General features: G+C 36.2%; 1 protein-coding gene across 1 annotated transcript in view; it reads right to left on the bottom strand.

Annotated features, from left to right (window-relative positions):
* Window positions 1-12433: 12433 nt before the first annotated feature.
* LOC124369439 (protein gustavus-like) overlaps window positions 12434-18137 on the bottom strand; it is a 47783-nt gene continuing 42079 nt past the window's right edge. The window contains exon 7 of the mRNA XM_046827444.1: window positions 12434-12562. Coding sequence (XP_046683400.1) covers window positions 12434-12562 — 129 coding nt within the window. The remainder of the gene's footprint in view (window positions 12563-18137) is intronic.

Raw genomic sequence — 18137 nt, forward strand, 5'->3', positions numbered from 1 at the left:
GAATGTCTTCACTGGTGCAGACTTTGCACCATCATCTTAAGAGACATTCGACATGGAAACCCTACTGCAAGCAAGAAAGAGAAAGCCGACACAGCCTCAAACGGTACACAACTTTGAACACTCAGAGGAGGACGTCGATGATCCTGAAGAGATTATTCAAAGTCTAAATGAGGATAACCCGCCCGAGACCGAGGCCCACCAACAACCCATCACATCTATCAAGACCTAGACCTTGCAGGTCCATCCGGTGAATGTGGAAAACAATGAGGCTCAACAACTGCTGTGTTACCAAAGGATATATGGCCTGTGCCCAAACCTAAGAAAAAGGTTTCAAACAAAGGATCGAAACCGTCAATAGCTGCTCTGATTACATCATTACCCTACAAAAATGCTCTGCTAGAAGCAGCGGAAAAAAAGAAATTGACTGACGCTAAAAAAGAAGAATCAGAGAAAAGGAAAAAATCCAGTCTGCAACAAAGAAAAAAAACACTGTCAAGTCTGTAAAACGGAAAATTTTCAAAGACAAGGACTCAGATGAATCGGACTCTGTCAATTCCGGAGAGTCAGTTTTGGAAATGCCTGTGGGAGTTGATAATCCCGGAGATGAGCATACGCCCTCTATGTTTTGTGTAGGACTTCATTCAGCCGATCATCGAGGAGAACTGAGGATCCACTGCATGATGTGTGAAATGTGGGCACACAATGATTGTGCTGGGGCTGAAAAAGATGTGTGTTTGTAACTTTTGCAGACCATAAAATATTTTCTGTTTGTTTTCACCTTGTTTACACTATTAAAGTTTTGTAATTAATAAATACAATTTTCATATAGGATATTTTTGTATGAATATCATTTTTAACACTCTTTGTCATGTATTTACTTTAGGGGCACATAATATCAGCACAGACATCTTTTTAACTAAACGTCTTGTTTTGAATTTTGATTTCACTTTATGTTTAATTAATTGACTGCATTATTTATAAATATATTCACTTAATGTTCTAGTTGAAGTCCAACACAAATAATTTGGTAAAAATAAAAAAAATATTATTTACAAAAAAGAAAGTAGGGGCTCATATTACCACCTTTACCTGAATGTGTTGAGAATGAAAGATGTTTTAAGAATCTAAAAACAGGAAAGATTCTTAATGCAGTTGCTCTTTTGGCCCACTTATAAAACACACTGAATGCCATAAGAAAGGGTACCTGAGCCATTTTTCATCAGGAAATCAGGATGTATTTCTTTATATATTCACCAACGAAATAAGAGAAGATATAATGCAAAATGTTAAAAAGCAAAATATTTTTTCTTAATGTTTGACTGTATTTTAAACTCGCACTCGCAATGAACAAACAAGTGATAATCTGACGTGTCAAATCTCAATAATAATTGTCTTGAGTGTTATGGATTTTTCTTCTTTATGACAAAACTGGGGAAGGTATTTCCAGGAAATCACAAAAAAGTAGATGATGTTATAACTTGAATACAAAGTTATGTAGAGGACATATGATATGATAATATGGCTGGAAAGTACCAAGGAGTCCAAGCTTATTAAAAGAGAAAAATTTCACATATTTTGTGCCATACTCAGCTCCTTCTCTAAACTTAGTCAATGTTTCGCTGACTAATACTTGTCTTTCAACTTAACATTATTTTGGTGTATTACATTCCCTTTATAACTATTTTAGCGTGCCAAACTTCAAGATTATAATTGCTTAAAATACTAATCCTCTTAATGCTAAAAACAGAAACTAAACAAGGTGGTCAGCATGACCTGAGTTGTAAAAACCTTCTTCAAACATTCTGATAAAATATTTCTGGCGGTTGAAGATTTACATATTCATAGACCTCCATCAGCAACTAAAACTAACGTTAGAGCTCTGCAAAATTAAATGAAAGATTTTAAATTAGTGTGTAGTACTAAAGTCAAGTGATGCCGTCAATAAGGTGTCAGTAAAGTAAAAATATATGGTTCAATAAAACTATTTTATTCTAAGAAAAAAAAGCTTAGGGGCGGAAGGTATTGCAGATACAAAAATAATAGCAGAAGAAAACAGATAAAAAACTGACTGTAAAGATAAAAAAGAGAAAGATGCCTGGAGAAATCTGTGAAGATGAAAAATTTCATTTGACAAGAGAAGTTCTGGTATCAATTTACAATATCGTGACCATGGAAAGGTATGTTCATTTTTTTCCCCTGTAAATTACAATTTTTCCTGAAAATAATAGTGGAAAAAAAATTCGTCGGCAACGAAAATCAAAGGAGTTATGATTTTTTGAAATTCTCTGAAAACTCGGTTTTTGACAGTACCTCTGGCAACACTATCCATATTTGACAGTTTGGTATTACTCCACGGCTCTCTCAAATAAAGAAGGGACGCCATTTTGAACTATTTTGTTCCTCCGTGTCTATTCTTAACCACCTAGTTCAGTAGTGGTAATGGCACACCTTTGTATTGGATGTTCATTAAGGTAAGTGATAAGTTACTGAAATGATGCAGACTAGTACGTTAATCCTGTCAACGATGCCTGCCCGCTGCGCACTGCTTGCTCTTTTAGAAAAAAAATTAACTTGAGCTTGCAAAAGTCGAATCCCAGATCACGTGATGCCCCTGATGCCCGTGCTCCTTAACGCAATAATGCCCGAAAGGCATCAATATAATACAATAATATTCTTTCCCCCCAGTTTATATGCACCTGTGATAATAATACTAGGCTATAAATGCCCAACCCATGAAAAAAAGTCCATTTTCCATGGTCACGGTATTGTAAATAAATACCGAAGTTCTCTAATGGGAAATTCTTGACAGAATTTTGAGCGAGATGAACAGTACATTACATTTATTGAAAGATTTAAATAGTTTACAAAGATACAATATATGGGTTTTTGAGTTGCTTCCAAATAAGCAAAATCAATTTTAATTACTTACAAATTAGATAAAAAAAATTGGCTAAATCGACTTTTATAATTATTTATGAGCATTACATGGAAGAAGGCTACCAATACATGATATCAGCTCTCCAAATATTTTTACCCTTTCAGTCTCTGTTGCTTCAGGTGAGAAGAGCTTCAGCGAGCTTAATTTAAAATTAAAAACCCCTATGAAACATCATATATTTATAAATTTAATCGTGTCCATTGTACATTAAAGAACATACATATTATTTGATGAGATAATCAACATATTTACAGACTGAAAATAAAGAAAAGTGGAATATAATTAAGTTTAAAAATAATGTTTGTTGTTCACAAAGACAGGTTGCATATGCGTACTGCCGCCAAATGGGCCAATTATATTGATTGCATGTCACCAAAAAGACATAAATTCCACGATTTTTCTTAGAGAAGATAACACACAACACACATTCTGCAATATTTATAGTCAATTTCCCATTACTTTTCTATTATGCGGAGACTCTGTCCTCATCTACTGCTTACGTGATTTAAGTAGGATTACATTAGGTTATCGAAAATATGTTATTAGTGGTATCAAAGTTTACCTTTCATTTACAAATCTTTCATTTCTACAGCAACTACAAAGAATAAACAAATTTTTGAATGGCAATTGTGCTTAAAATCCAGGAAGACCATAATCAGCACTACTGACCATCCAACCGTTAAACAGTTAAAACTAAAATCTTTTTTAGTATTTAAGAGTAAGTTACAGCTGACCAAATTTTATCACTCATTATATTATAATAATGAGTGAAGAGAACATTATTTACATTACCTACTTAGTTTTCTATGTAGAATATATTTTCAATAAAAACATAAAACTACAGTATAAGGCCTAATTTCTAGCTTGTTTTCAGTTTTCTTTATATATAACACTGGAACGTGGAAACCTACCTAATGTGTAGCTTATGTTACATAGTCACTAAGTGAATCCTAATTTTAGAACGTGTTCACTTTGTCACACACTACCAGACTACACAGCCGTAGGTTGTTCTAGCCGAGGATTTGTGCAATAAAGTGTGGAGCCACATAACGAATTGTGCACTTGTCTGTGTTGAGCGAACCAAATTATAGAGATTCTCATTAAGCAAAAGTGGCACTTCATGCACAAACCTTTCCTTGAAATCCTTGGGAGGTCCAATCATGTATAGACACGAATAAACAGTGTAATTTACCGATAAAACAGTGTACTTCGAAGCCAGTATAGCTAACGCTAAGGCTTAAAAGAAAATAAACAAAATAAATAATTAAAAATGTGTAAACCCACAAATTTTTCAAGCGCTTCTCGTCACTCAACAAAACAACACGGAGACCTAGATTAAAATTTTAACAAATTAAGAGAGGTGTTTTTGTTTGTGAGTCATGACAAGCCATTCCCATTACAGTGTCTAGATTGACACTTTGATTTAAAGTGAATGACTCTCATCTGGCAGTCTTCGGGGGTTTAGTAATGAAATATTCAAGTAGCTAATATTTTTTTATTGAAAAACTTCATCAAATAAGCCTACTGTGAGATATTCAAATAAGTAGGCTACTCATTTAAATAATTCATATTATTAGGGCTACTAGGACTGCTCCTTATTAATCTTTTTATTTTAATATTTTTTTTCTCTAGAAATCACTGTTGTAAACAATTGCCATCGCTAATGTATGGTACAGATTCACATGATGTATTCGAATAAATCAGAATTTTTACAAAACATTAAAAAAAAACTCTCAGATACATTTTATATCCTGCTTACATTCTAGTTTTTATTCTGCTGTATGTAACCTGAGTTTCATATGAATTCTGTATTTGAGCAGGTGTGGTGTAATGTAGTCTAAAACACAGTTAATTGATATTGATGTTTTATGTACCGAAATAAGCCAAAGATTACATACATTATCTTACTGTTTTAAATGTGTTTTTAATACATAGAACCAAAAATAATGTGAATTGAGTCATAGTTTTTTACTTTTTGTAAAATTTGTATGTGTGCATAAAACTTAATTACTTTGCTAAGTATTGTTCATACAATGAACAAATATTGGTATCAATTTACATTAACTTGACCATGGAAAGGTATGTTCATTTTTTCCCCCTGAAAACAATAATGAAGAAAATATTCGTCGGCAACGAAAATCAAAGGAGCTACGATTTTTTTAAATCCTCTGAAAACTCCGTTTTTGACAGTTTCCTATAACTCCGCGTCTGCTCAAACTCAGCATAGCCAGATTTTAAAAACCGATTATCATACCAACATCGAGAAATTATCGTACTTTCATATAAAATAATCATACAAAACACATTTAATGAAAAAGTATGTTATGTTCGTATAATAAATTATTTTATAATTAACTTGTATAAATTTGTCAAAAGTCTTTCATGGTACGATAATGACTACCCATCGTAAAATCAATGAAATTATCGTACCTCTGGCAACACTATCCATATTTGACAGTTTGGTATTACTCCGCGCCTTCTCAAATAAAGAAGGGACGCCATTTTGAACTACTGTTGTTCCTCCGCGTCTATTCTTAACCTCCTAGTTCAGTAGTGGTAATGGCACACCTTTTGATGCGGACTTATACGTTAATCCTGTCAACAATGCTGCGCACTGCTTGCTCTTAAAAAAAAAAAATACTCGAGCTTGCAAAAGTCGAATCCCAGATCACGCGATGCCCCTGCTCCTTAACGCAATAATGTCCGAAAGGCATCAATATAATACAATAATATACTTTCCCCCCAGTTCATATGCACCTGTGATAATAATACTTGGCTATAAATGCCCAACCCATGAAAATAAAGTCCATTTTCCATGGTCACGCTAATGTAAATAAATACCCAAATATTTTCTCATTTTAGTAAGAGTAGTATTTTTAAAATTTATTATTACTCCAAATTAGTAATCAAAAAAGTAATTGCCTAAATAGCCCATCACTACGACGCTTACATATCTGGCTCGAGCACGATCATGGTGCAGATATAGAATGAATGTTACTTCTCGCGAGGAAAGTAGTTCCACTTTTAATGTTCTACAATTTTATTATTAGGCTTTTTACCCCATTACACGTAGTATTATTGGCAGGAAATTTAAGTTTCAGTAAGGAAATAACATAAAAATAATAATTTGCTACTCTGGTTAATAATGGGATACATACCTAATAAACTACCACTCTTCTTGGCAGCCATATTTGGTGAAATTCATTACTAGAGTTATTAAATGTCAATTTTACACATCAGCACAAAATCACACTACATATTTGTAAGACAGTAGACTAATAAACAATAATTAAACTATTTAGACCATTACATTTTTTAAACAAATTAAATCATTTAATGTTAATTTGTAAGCCTAACGACACGCACAAAACTTCGAACAATACAATCAAGAAGAAACTAACGCCAACGGACGAGCTCAGAGAAATGGGGTGATCGGTGATCAAGGCAGGCGGAGAGAAAGAGTGGGGATTGAGGGGCCCCTCCTGCCAACTACAGATAGCCCGTTGGAATAGTGGAATGAGCAGTCCGCGCATTCTCGCTCCGTACTCCTCTGATTTTAATTTAGTTCAGTACCTGGCAAACCTATTATAATGTATCACTGTATTTTCAAACCCCTTTCCGTAGTTTAGTACAGCATACATATATTTAAATTACATTTTCAAAGCTGGATGTTGCAGGATGCAGCACAATTAAATTGCAGGCAATCAATGTGATAAACCTCTTAAAATGTACCACTGTGTTTTTAGCTTCTACTCTGAATTAAACACCTTTCTGTAATTTGGTACAACATACATATATATTACATTTTCAAAGCTGGATGCTGCAGGATGCAGAGCAATTAAATTTATTTCATTAAACCTTGATTTTACAACGTAATTAATGACAGGCAATTAATCTTGTCTACATACAAATAAACCAATACAACGGAGTATCGAAAGACCCAAAAAGACTTAAGTATAATGTAACAAAGTAACCTCGTTACATTCAGTGGCGTAGCTAGAAAACATTCGAGGGTGGTTTAAACATCCAGGAGGATTAAAAAGAGCCCTACTCGCAAAATTTAGAAATTTGTTTGTTTACAAGTGAATTCTCAATTTAATTGTATTTTTTTAATTTTCTTAGTTACTCAAATGTGATTGTAAGCATTCATGCTTGCAAACATTTAAACTTTTCAAAAGATTCGAGACTTGTGTTCTTAGCATAGTAGTTAAATAATGATCTTCAGGGTCTCCAAAATACAAAATCAACAATTAAGTTGAGTTTTTTAATTGCATCTTTTGTATTAAAATGTAAACCAATAAAATTGTTTTGTAACATTATAATTGGTTCATTGCATTTTCCAACTGCCTTAATCAAATAAATATAATTTGTAGGTTACATTACTATTAGTTAGAAATTATTCGATAATTGCCATGCACTGTAGATCAGGTCAGCATTATAATTGCGTACGCCAGACGACACATGACACATATCAGGCTTGGTCGAAGTTGCATGCACAATTTCAAGTCTATAGCTTATTTTTCATTCTCAATATATCCAACAAACAGACAGAGAGCTATTGCTGCTATAAGTTAGAACTTGATCGTAATAATTTGAGGTTATTAAAATATTGTATTTATTAATGATATCACGTGCTATGTTTGGTAATTGTCATTTAATGTGTCATACTTCTATAATTATGTTTTTGGTTGAATATTTACTCACAATGTTTACTTCAATAAATTATATAAATTAGTTTAATTTTATTTGTATCGTAAATCTGTATATTCGTAGCATTAGAGATCAGTAGGACTAAATTATTTTCATCATCTATACATAAATATTACATATTACATAAATATTTCTGTAATATAAGTGTAATATTTCTTACATAAATATAAGTGTTCAAAACTGTAAACCAAACATATACTCATATAATATGATTTTAAACTGAATTTGTCAGTTACAGTAATATAATATAATTAGGACAATTTTGTATCTATTAATGATGTCACGTGCTATGTTAGGTATTTAAGTCAGGTAGTTGTCATTGATTTTGTCATATTTCTATAATTAGGTTTTTGGTTGAATATTTAGTCGAAAGTTTCTTTTTTAATCCCCTTAGTTTATTACAGCTGTTACATAACTCTTAATACAGATTTTGTAGCGTAATTATTAATTTATTCACTACCAATTAAGAACTCCACATTATAATATGCTGCTTTTGCCCTAATAATTTGAATGTATTCCAATAGCACAAAAAATATATTTACCGTCGTTTTAAGCCTATAAGCAAAATATGATGAAATTATGACATTTTATTCCTTGTGCACCATCTCACATTTTGTAAAGTGTCTTTGGAGTTATAAAGAAAGTTCAATAGGTATTAATATAATTAGTTCGATATAATTTCTATGTTTTGCAGATATGTTCGGATATAAAACGACTCATTAATTCGTAAGATAATAGAAATTAGGACCGTTCCGAACTGAGGTCGCTATCAGCCGCATGTTCAGGGTTTGTCGGCACTGCTTGGCTTTGACCAGTCGACGAATTTTCGGTATTTATCGGTACTGCTCGGCTCTGCCCCCACTCATTCTCTCCGCCTGTCTTGATCACCCCATTTCTCTGCATGAGGAGCTCGTACGCCAACGGTCATAATTCAATTAAGGTTCATCTTCTTTTCTTTCAATAATATTTAAATCAGCCAAAGTCCACTAAAGAAAAACTCTTGTTGAATAATGAACTTGGCAAGTCCTCCTTTACTAGTGGAAAGGCTTTTGTTTGTTTATTTTATTCTGTGTATGTTTTAAAAGTGTACTTGACAAAGTTGTTAATTACAACGAAATATTGTACATACAAAAATTGTAGTTTTCTTTTGAAACTGCTCTAAGAGACTATATATATATATATATATATATATATATATATATATATATATATATATATATATATATATATATATATACCAAACATCTGCAGTCAAGAGATCTTAATGAGATATTTACACTCTCCGTCCACTTTGTGATGATACCGATCAACGTTTTTGCCCAACTCCTGCGGATTCAGCAATCCAGCAAACTGCCATTTCTGCATTCTCACAACTTCTGCAAATCGCTCTGCTACTTCAACTCCGAGGTTTTCCTTACCGGTACTGTCAAAAACATACTTATGTTCTTGCGCCTTTAAATCAATGGGCATTACATTTGCGATCACCTGAACCGCTGGCTCAGAGACTTTGCAATACGAGCTAGCGACCCTCAGAGCGGCTTTTCTCTGAACAGAAGCATTCTCTTTCGATACTTTCCTTTCCTTATAGAGTAGGATGGAGGCAGTAATCGACATAAAGGATCGCTCTTGCCCTGTGGTCAGGCCCCCGATATTCACCATAAGTTTGCTCAATGCTGCTGTAAACCTTGGTAGCTGTCTCTGATACGTGAAAAGCTTCCAAAATGAGAGCTTAGTACTCAGGTACACAACAATGTACTTCACTGCAGGCTTCGTATTTCAACATTTCAAACTTAGAGTTGGATGGCTGTAGGAATTCTTTTCCGTGAGAGCAGAACCTACTCAGTCTCTTCAGTCGCTAATGTTAACCCATGTTCTCGAAGCTCACTCGTAGCATTACCATTACCAACTGTGCACTGTGCATCTTCTATGCTACGAGCAACAGGCGAGCGCCCAAGATGGACTCCTGAGCAATCCCGCTTGTGACCTCCCTCCTTCATTCTTCATATTATGATGCTATAAAGACCAGCTGCAGATCTTTCAGGTAATTTTGCATCATGATGAGTAGAAATACTCCGGGATCCTGAAATCTTTCTCCAAGGCCTCCAGTATGTCAGTGCATCTTGCCAAATTAAAAGCATTCTTGAGATCCAGAGGGAACAGCAGTTCTATCCCCCTGGAGTAGTGGTTCCTCTGCTGTGCCACATGTAATTTTTGATGGCACCAATGGTTAAATCTCCTGTCTAAAGTCATACTGCCATGCGGAGAAGTCACCAGCTTCATGGATCGCCTTTATCAGGTGTGGCCGGAGAGTTTTCTTCAATAGCTTCCTTGCAACATGGAGCTTACAGAGGCCTGTCCGCTGATGGTGAACTTGGGTCCCCGTTGCCTTTGGTGATCAAGACCGGACGCTGTCTTTACCATATTTTTAGGTAAACGCTCTGCTCCAAGCACAGGTGTACATCCTCAGGAGCACTTCCGGGCACACCTCTACAGCATCCTTAAGCACTTAACCGGGTATGATATCTGGTAGTGGAGCTTTCTTGTTTAGAAGTGTTCTGACAGCTATATTTAATTCTTCTTTTGTAAACAGTGGCACGCCTTGAACCGGCACCGCATGCACTTCCAAATCTCTCATAAAAGGAAATGGAAAGAGAGTGACGACGACGTGTTCTATCCTTTCAGTATCCAACATGTGGCTGGGTGATAGAAATCCATACTTTCGTATTACTATCCTGTATCCCAGACCCCATGGGTCCATGGGTCAATGGGTGTTAACGCCATTTCCAAGCTCTTCCCACCTGTGGCACTTGCTCTTATTTATTGTATAAAGTTTTCTTCTTGCACGCATGTATTCCAAGTGAGCTTGGTGTAAGTGTATAGTAGACAGTTTGGGCCAAACATCAGAATTGCCAAACCCAACACCAGGTAGCAAGAGGAGAGCACACGCAGGTGAACTCCTTAGCCAAATCCACTTCGGTGTCAGGCAGAGCCACCAATGCAGGGTCCCAAAGAAGAGGAGAAGAAGAAAATTAAATGTTATTTTGTAAGGTGTAATAAGAAAGAAGAATGAAAATAAACTCAAATTAAACCTAATATCACAATGGCTTTTTCGGAATAGAGGAAATATCTAGTGGCAGATCATTGTTGTGGAGTTGGGAGAATGCACTTTTTAATATGGGATACTTGTGCTGACCTCACAAATTTCTTGGTTTTTGGGTCACGCAAGGCAACTGTTACAGGGGAGGTAAAGGTCTCAATTTCCAAAGGTTTAGACCACATAGGCTGCAACTTACCTGAGATGTGTTTGGGTGCATTGCTCAGGTTAAATAGTCGATACATTACTGTATCACCCACTCTAAAGGGAACCTGTGCTCGACCTTTATTATACTGTTTGGATACTTTATCCTTAGCACGGATCAGATTGTCTAGAGCTTTACTCCATCTCTGTTCCATGTTTCTTGATTCAGAATTAGGTTCTAGAAGTTGGTCAAGATTCCATTTATTTTCCAAAGGAGTACGGATAGTGTATCCCAAAAATATTTCAGAGGGTGATGTGCCAGTGCTCTCGTGTTTAGAAGAATTAAAGGCGGTTTGAAAATAATGTAGGTTTTCATCCCACTGAGTATTGTCTTTGTGGTGGAAAATTCGCAAGGCAACTCCGATATTTTTGTTCACACTTTCAGCGTGCGAACTTTTCGGGTAATAAGGAGAAGTCCTAATGTGTTTAATCTCAAGCTCATCGCACATGTTTTTGAACTGATGAGATTTGAAACAACTGCCAGAATCTGAGACAATAGATTGTTGGGTTTGGCAATTCTGATGTTTGGCCCAAACTGTCTACTATACACTTACACGGGGATGGGTGGTTATGAGATCTGCCGTTTAGATTTTTGTTTGTTTGAAGTATTTACAGCTTCCATGAATTAGCATTTATTTATATATTTTTTCTGTAATTAATTTTGGGAGCAGCGACAGTCTCATTGCCTCCTATGCGCAACCCCAAACACACTTCATTAATACATCTTTAACTATCTCTATCCTATTCATTTATTTTTTTGTTAAGTTATAACTTAAGGCAATTAGGGATAGAGAATAATTTGTATCGATAAATGCTTTAGAACCGACATTATTTAGCATTTCCCTATAGTCGACTTTTCAACAAAGTATTCTCCTATATACAACTAGGCTAATGCTATAGTGAAGCACTCACGCCAGTTAGTCAATCGTTATTTATTGCTATAAATGTTTATCTCTGTGTAATTTAGTGTTCGTGTATGGTTTTTCGTTGATAAATATTACTTTGTTTTTTCGAGCATGCGTGTTACGACCTTATAATGGTCAGTTATATGTATATTTATTTGTATGTGTTAGTTATATAGAGTGGTTATCCTCTCCACAAATTAATGGTTATTACCAATCCTATCCTGGCCTACTAACTTATCATAACTCTGAGCCAACAGTTTTTTTTTCTCTTGAGTTATTGTTTGTTGGCCCATCCTTTCTCGATCTGAACACTCCATTTAGGGAAAACTACTCGCCATATGTCACCAAACAATCTTGAGAAACTAATAGGGTAGATAACCCTAGATAACTGTGTTAGAAGATCAATTCTCCTCTTTCCTTGCCTCTTATGACTGTAGTCTCTAGGAGACCTCATCATTTAGATTTGGATTTATTTTTCCAATGGCCATATCATCTTTTCACCACCTTTCCTGTATTTCAAATATTGAAAGAAAATGAACAAAACAATTGTATATGTTCTTCCAGAGAGGTCATGGGGACCTTTCACTCCCTCTCCTTCTGCGTCCGGTGGATTGGCTTGTTGGTAGCAGGCTTGTCTTCCGTTGCGGGAGGGGGGAGGGAAGTAAGGGGTACAGGACTAGGATAATAGCCAGCTACGATGGAAGAAATATTCTAATGAGTTACACAAGAAAAATTATCCTTATCTTCTCCTTTCCTACTTGGCCTATTTTTGGAGGGAAATCTGAGTCTGGTGATGGGGCTTAATGAAGGTTGTGATTCTCAGTCAAACACGGTATCCAGAATCCTGATTCCTTTGACCTAGATTATCTTCTATAATTTAATTAAACTTTTTAAAGTAGCCCAACCTTAACTTTGGAAGTGTTAGAAGTATATAGCAGGTATGTGACATATTGGTGATAGATAGATCTTAGTTGCTTTCCACTTATGGGTTGAAATTGTCTGTGGTTGAGGACTGGAGCTGTTCAGCGAGAACGGGCGCGGTTTCTGCACCGCCTTTCTGCATGGTAGTGTATTTTGAAAATTGTAAGCCCTGTGTTCTAGTTTAAGATATTTGGCTCATTTTAACTATAACTGGTTCACTTAAATAAATAAAAATGCCTTTATTGCAAACGTTTCTCAGTATAACAACTGCTTTACAGAACAACTCTTGTCATATCTTACACTATTTACAATACTGGGAAATAAAAATAAAAACTAAAACCTATAGACTAAAAAAAAACACCCAAACAAGACAAATAAATTACTGTACAATCATTTTTCTTAGTTTACTTTTAAAAACAGTAACAGAAGTCTGTTTAAGGTTCTGGGGGAGGTCATTGTACAACTTTGGGCCAAAGTAAGAAAAGCTCCTCCTCCCAAACTCATGCTTGACTCTGGGAAAGTGAAGCAGGTCACCATGGCGGACACTGCGTTGAGAGACCTCCTCCCGAAATTGGAGCTTCTCGATCAGGTACCGCGGCTCACCCAGCGCAAGCACCTTGTGGATCATGCCACATGTCAGGATCCTGCATACATTTTCCATGGGGGACAAACTGACAGCATCTCGGAAGGGTGACACATGATCAAAGCGCCTCAAATTGAAAATGAATCGAACTGCAGAGTTTTGCAGTCTTTGAATCCGATCTGTGTCTCCCCTAGAGATACTGTTGCCGTATGCAGGATAGCAGTAATAAAATACAGACAGAACAAGAGAACTCATAAGCCGGAGCTTAGCGGATTCTGGCAGCAGACTTCTAAATCTGTACAGACCCCTCAGCCTACCAAGGGCACGCTGGATAGCATGAGTGACATGATCAGAAAAGGTGAGCTTACTGTCAAGCACAACTCCGAGAGTCTTGACTGACTCAGAGACAGACAGGCTCTCCCCACTGAGCCTTACTCTCACTCCTCTCTGACCAAGGGCCTGCACCAGATTGTGTTGGGCAAGATGAAGGACAATGCACTTACCTATATTGAGTTTAAGGCCATTGTTAACCGACCAAGTGTTGATGTTCACTAGGTCGGAATTTATTTTCTCAATAGCCTCATCAATGGAGCCAGGCTCGTATGACAAGCGCAACTGACAATCATCTGCGTACAGGTGAGCTGCACAGCTTTGAACACAACTTGGGAAGTCAGACGTATATAAGTTGAACAATATAGGTCCACTTCCAGATAACTTTCCTCTCACCCTTTCTACCACTCTTAATGGCTAAGCCTTCGAACTCCTCGGAGAAGGAGGGGAGGATGCGGCGAGTGCCGCTACAGATTTGAATTTGGCGCGCGTAATCCTTCTGTAGCCGCGAACGTGATAGCCAGCTGCGCCGACCTCTAGCCCTTAGCTCAAACAATAGGAGCCTCCTACCATCCGGAATTCTTCTGGACAGGTTCTGGTAGGATGGTTCCTGCTAGGTGATCAGGCTGAGACCGGAGGTTGTGCACAGAGTCGTTGTGCAGCGATCGGGTAGAGCGGACGGGTAAAGTGAGTGTACGTGGCCTGGGACTTGATATAATTGTTAGGGAACCTTTCGGAACTATATCAAAATTATTAGTTAATATTTAATCATCAAAGCTGGTTAGGTTTTGGATAGAGGGAATCTAGTGGCGGATCCACGGTTATTATTCCTCTGGAAGGTGCCCTCTTCCGGTCGCCACGACACGAGGTTGCAATGGCAATGGTTAACAGTTTTCTTTTGTTCAACATGAATAAACAAAACCACAGGAAGAAAACAATCCAACACAGAACATTTAGAGAGGTCCTCATCACTCAACTTGTTGGGAATATCTGCAACACCATGAATTTGAAGTGGGGTCATCCTTCATCAGTGGAAAAGGAAGAAAGGCTAAATAAACAACCTCATTTCCTTGCACTTTATCCTATAAAGAAAACTAAAGAATGTGCTGTCTGTAGCAATAGGAAGACACAAGGAAAAATAAGAGAAACCTTGCACTACTTTAAATCATGCCCAAAAAATGTTTGACTCCATCCATTAGAGTGTTTTGAGAGATATCATACCATGGTGATATACAAAACTTTTCAGTGTATCTATTGTTTATAGCTTAAACAATAAGTTAAGTTAAGAATTTTAAATCATCAAATATAAGTGTATGTATAGATATAATGAATTGTTTAGTAGACAGCTGTTATTCATTATAAATATACCAAAATAAATATTTAAGAGGGCAGGCGGGTAAAAAAAAACTTCAGTGTAAAGGGTTAAAATGAATTTTGTACAGCTTAAATAATATTGTTGTGAACAATTTTAACACTAAGACAACTTGAACAGTCAATTAACAGCAATGTTACAGTGGCTGATCTAATAAGTTAAAATTAGACTGTACACCATAGAGGACTATTTTGAACACAAATATAAAAATGTATATAAATGTAAATATATGTATATAAATATGTTGCATTTAAGAGACAACATTTTTTATTTAACACAAAGAAATTAAAAGACAAGATATAACGTACACAGTTTTTATGGTTCGGTTAGGCATAACCGCATTTTAACCAATCCATAAAAGTAATAACTAATTTTACAGAAATAAAAAAAGAGTGTTAAGAAACTCTTGTGGAATATTTTATAGCATTCTGCCATGAGCAGAAACACAAACCAACACATTTAACCTGTAAAAGAAAAAAAGAACTTTATCTTAAATTTTCAATGCCTTAATTTGAAGGCTGCTAAGAATGTAATCTGTGTTGTTTACTGTATTGGAAGTGGAGGGAGTAGCATGACTGGTTAGTTGACATCTAGCCGTGGTACAATGAAGGCTGTCCTTGTACTAGTTAGTTTTCTGTCACTTTAAAAACGTTTTCTGTCACTTTAAAAACGTTTTCTGTCATCGAAAATTCATCAAAGTGTGAGGTATATACTGTTACATGATTTTTCACAGGCAAGTGGTATTCAGCAACAGAAATCCACATACAACTTTGCACTGTGTATGGAGTGAAAACAATGAACCACATTGAATATTAAACATTTTGGTGAACATTTTTAGATGTACAAAAATTTGGATATTGCAAGTTTGGATATTTGATAAATCAATCTTAATTTGAAGATATTAGAGTATAGCCAGCTGATAAAAGTTAACACAGTTAATTTGTTGAGTTTATTAATTTACCAAGTTTATAGTTTATTAGTTTATAGTTAGGATGGAAATTTACGGCAACGACCGGCAATTGTTTAAGGTTAAGATTTGGTACAATAAATTGTTGTGACGCTTAGGAACAAGTTAGAAGAGGTAGTAGAGATGATGAAGAGAAGAAGAATAAACATAATGGGAATCAGTGAAACAAAGTGGAAAGGTAGTGGAAGTAGAGAAGTGGGACAGGGATACAGGATTTGGTGGTCTGGAGGAGAAATTGGAAGAAGAAATGGAGTAGCTATAGTCATGGACAAAAAGATGACAAGCAGAGTGATGAAAGTGGATGTGGTAAGTGAAAGAATTATTAAGGTTACGGTCAGAATGGAGGGGGAGATAATGGACATAATACAGGTATACGCACCACAAACAGGATGCACGGACGATGAGAAGAGAGAGTTTGAAGAGGATCTGGAAAGACAAGTAAAAGAAGAGAGAACAATAATAATTGGGGATTTTAACGCACAAGTGGGTAAGTTTAGACAAGGATATGAAGAGGTAATGGGATGTTATGGAGTAGGAACAAGGAATTTAGAAGGAGAAAATTTACTGGATTTTTGTTTAAGGAATGATATAGTGATAGGGAACACCTGGAACAAGGAAAAGGGATAGCCACAAATACACAAGATACAATTGGAATGGTGAACAGCCAAGTTTAATAGATTATATATTAGTGAGGAATGCCTGCAGCCATACATGGCAGATGTAAAAGTTATACCCAGTGAAAGTATGGGAGGAGATCACAGGCTGGTGGTAGCTGATTTTCAAAAGAATGAGGTTTGGAAAGGATACATGCAAAAGACTAACAAGAATCAAGACATGGAAGTTAAAAGATACGAAAGTTAGAGAGGAGTTTGTAAATAACATTAGAGGAACGATACCCAAGGGGGAGGTCAAAACAGGAGAGGAGGAATGGACAAATTTCAAGAATGCTATAGTCAAAGCTGCAGAAGAAACATGTGGACGAACTTCAGGTAAAAGAAGGGATAAAGAGACCCCTTGGTGGAATGAAAGAATTGCTGAAGCAGTTAAAAACAAAAATAGAGCTTGGCGAGAATGGTTTAAGGATAGGTCAAATGAAAAGAGGGATAAATGGAAGAGACTTGCAAGGGCATCAGCAAAGATGATGAAGGAGGCAAAGGAGAGGACATGGAAGGATTTTGAAGAAAAACTGAAATCAAACTTCAAAGGAAATAAGAAGATTTTTTATGGGGTGATAAGGAACAAGACGAAACCTAAAGAAAATGTTGACTAAGGTGGTGGATGTTTCAGGGGAAATCAAATGGGAGGAGAAAGAGGTTTTGAAGACGTGGAAAGAGTATTTTAAGGAACTACTGGAAGGAACAGAAAATGAAGAGGAAAGAAGAGATATGACAGAGGAGACAGAAGATGAAGAGGATTTTAGTATGTGCGAATTGGAAAAAAGCGGTTAAAGAGATGAAAGAGGGGAAATCTGCGGGAATAGACGAGCTGACGGCTGAGATGATAAAGGGCGGGCGGGCCCATTGGGAATTCAATGGTTGTACAGAGTGATGAGAGTGATTTGGAAGGAAAAGAAGATACCAGAAGACTGGGAAAAATGGGAATAATAGTGCCGATTTTTAAGAAAGGCAATAAGCAAAAATGCGAGAATTACAGGGGAATAACTTTGTTGTGCCATACACAAAAAAATTTATGAAAAAAATACTGTTGCAGAAAATTAGACCAGTACTGGAAGAAACAGGAAGAGAGGAGCAATGTGGTTTTAGGAAAGGTAGGTCAAACGGTGGATGCTATTTTTGTGATGAGGACAAGTGTTAGAAAAGAGGTGGGAATACGGAAAAGATACAATGGTAGCGTTTATAGACCTACAGAAGGCATATGATAAGGTACTGAGAGAAAGGATATGGGGAGAGTATGAGAAAGAGAGGATTGCGTGAGGGAATAGTAGAAAGAATAAAGAACCTGTACGGCATATGTAAAAACAGGGTAAGAATTGAAGAAAAATATACAGATACTTTTAAAACAGAGAGAGGAGTAAGGCAGGGAAGCATATTGTCACCTTTCCTTTTCAATATTATAATGGATGAAATTATTCTAGAAGTACAAGGAAACAGAG

The sequence above is a fragment of the Homalodisca vitripennis genome, chromosome X (assembly GCF_021130785.1).
Source record: "Homalodisca vitripennis isolate AUS2020 chromosome X, UT_GWSS_2.1, whole genome shotgun sequence".
Taxonomy (NCBI): domain Eukaryota; kingdom Metazoa; phylum Arthropoda; class Insecta; order Hemiptera; family Cicadellidae; genus Homalodisca; species Homalodisca vitripennis.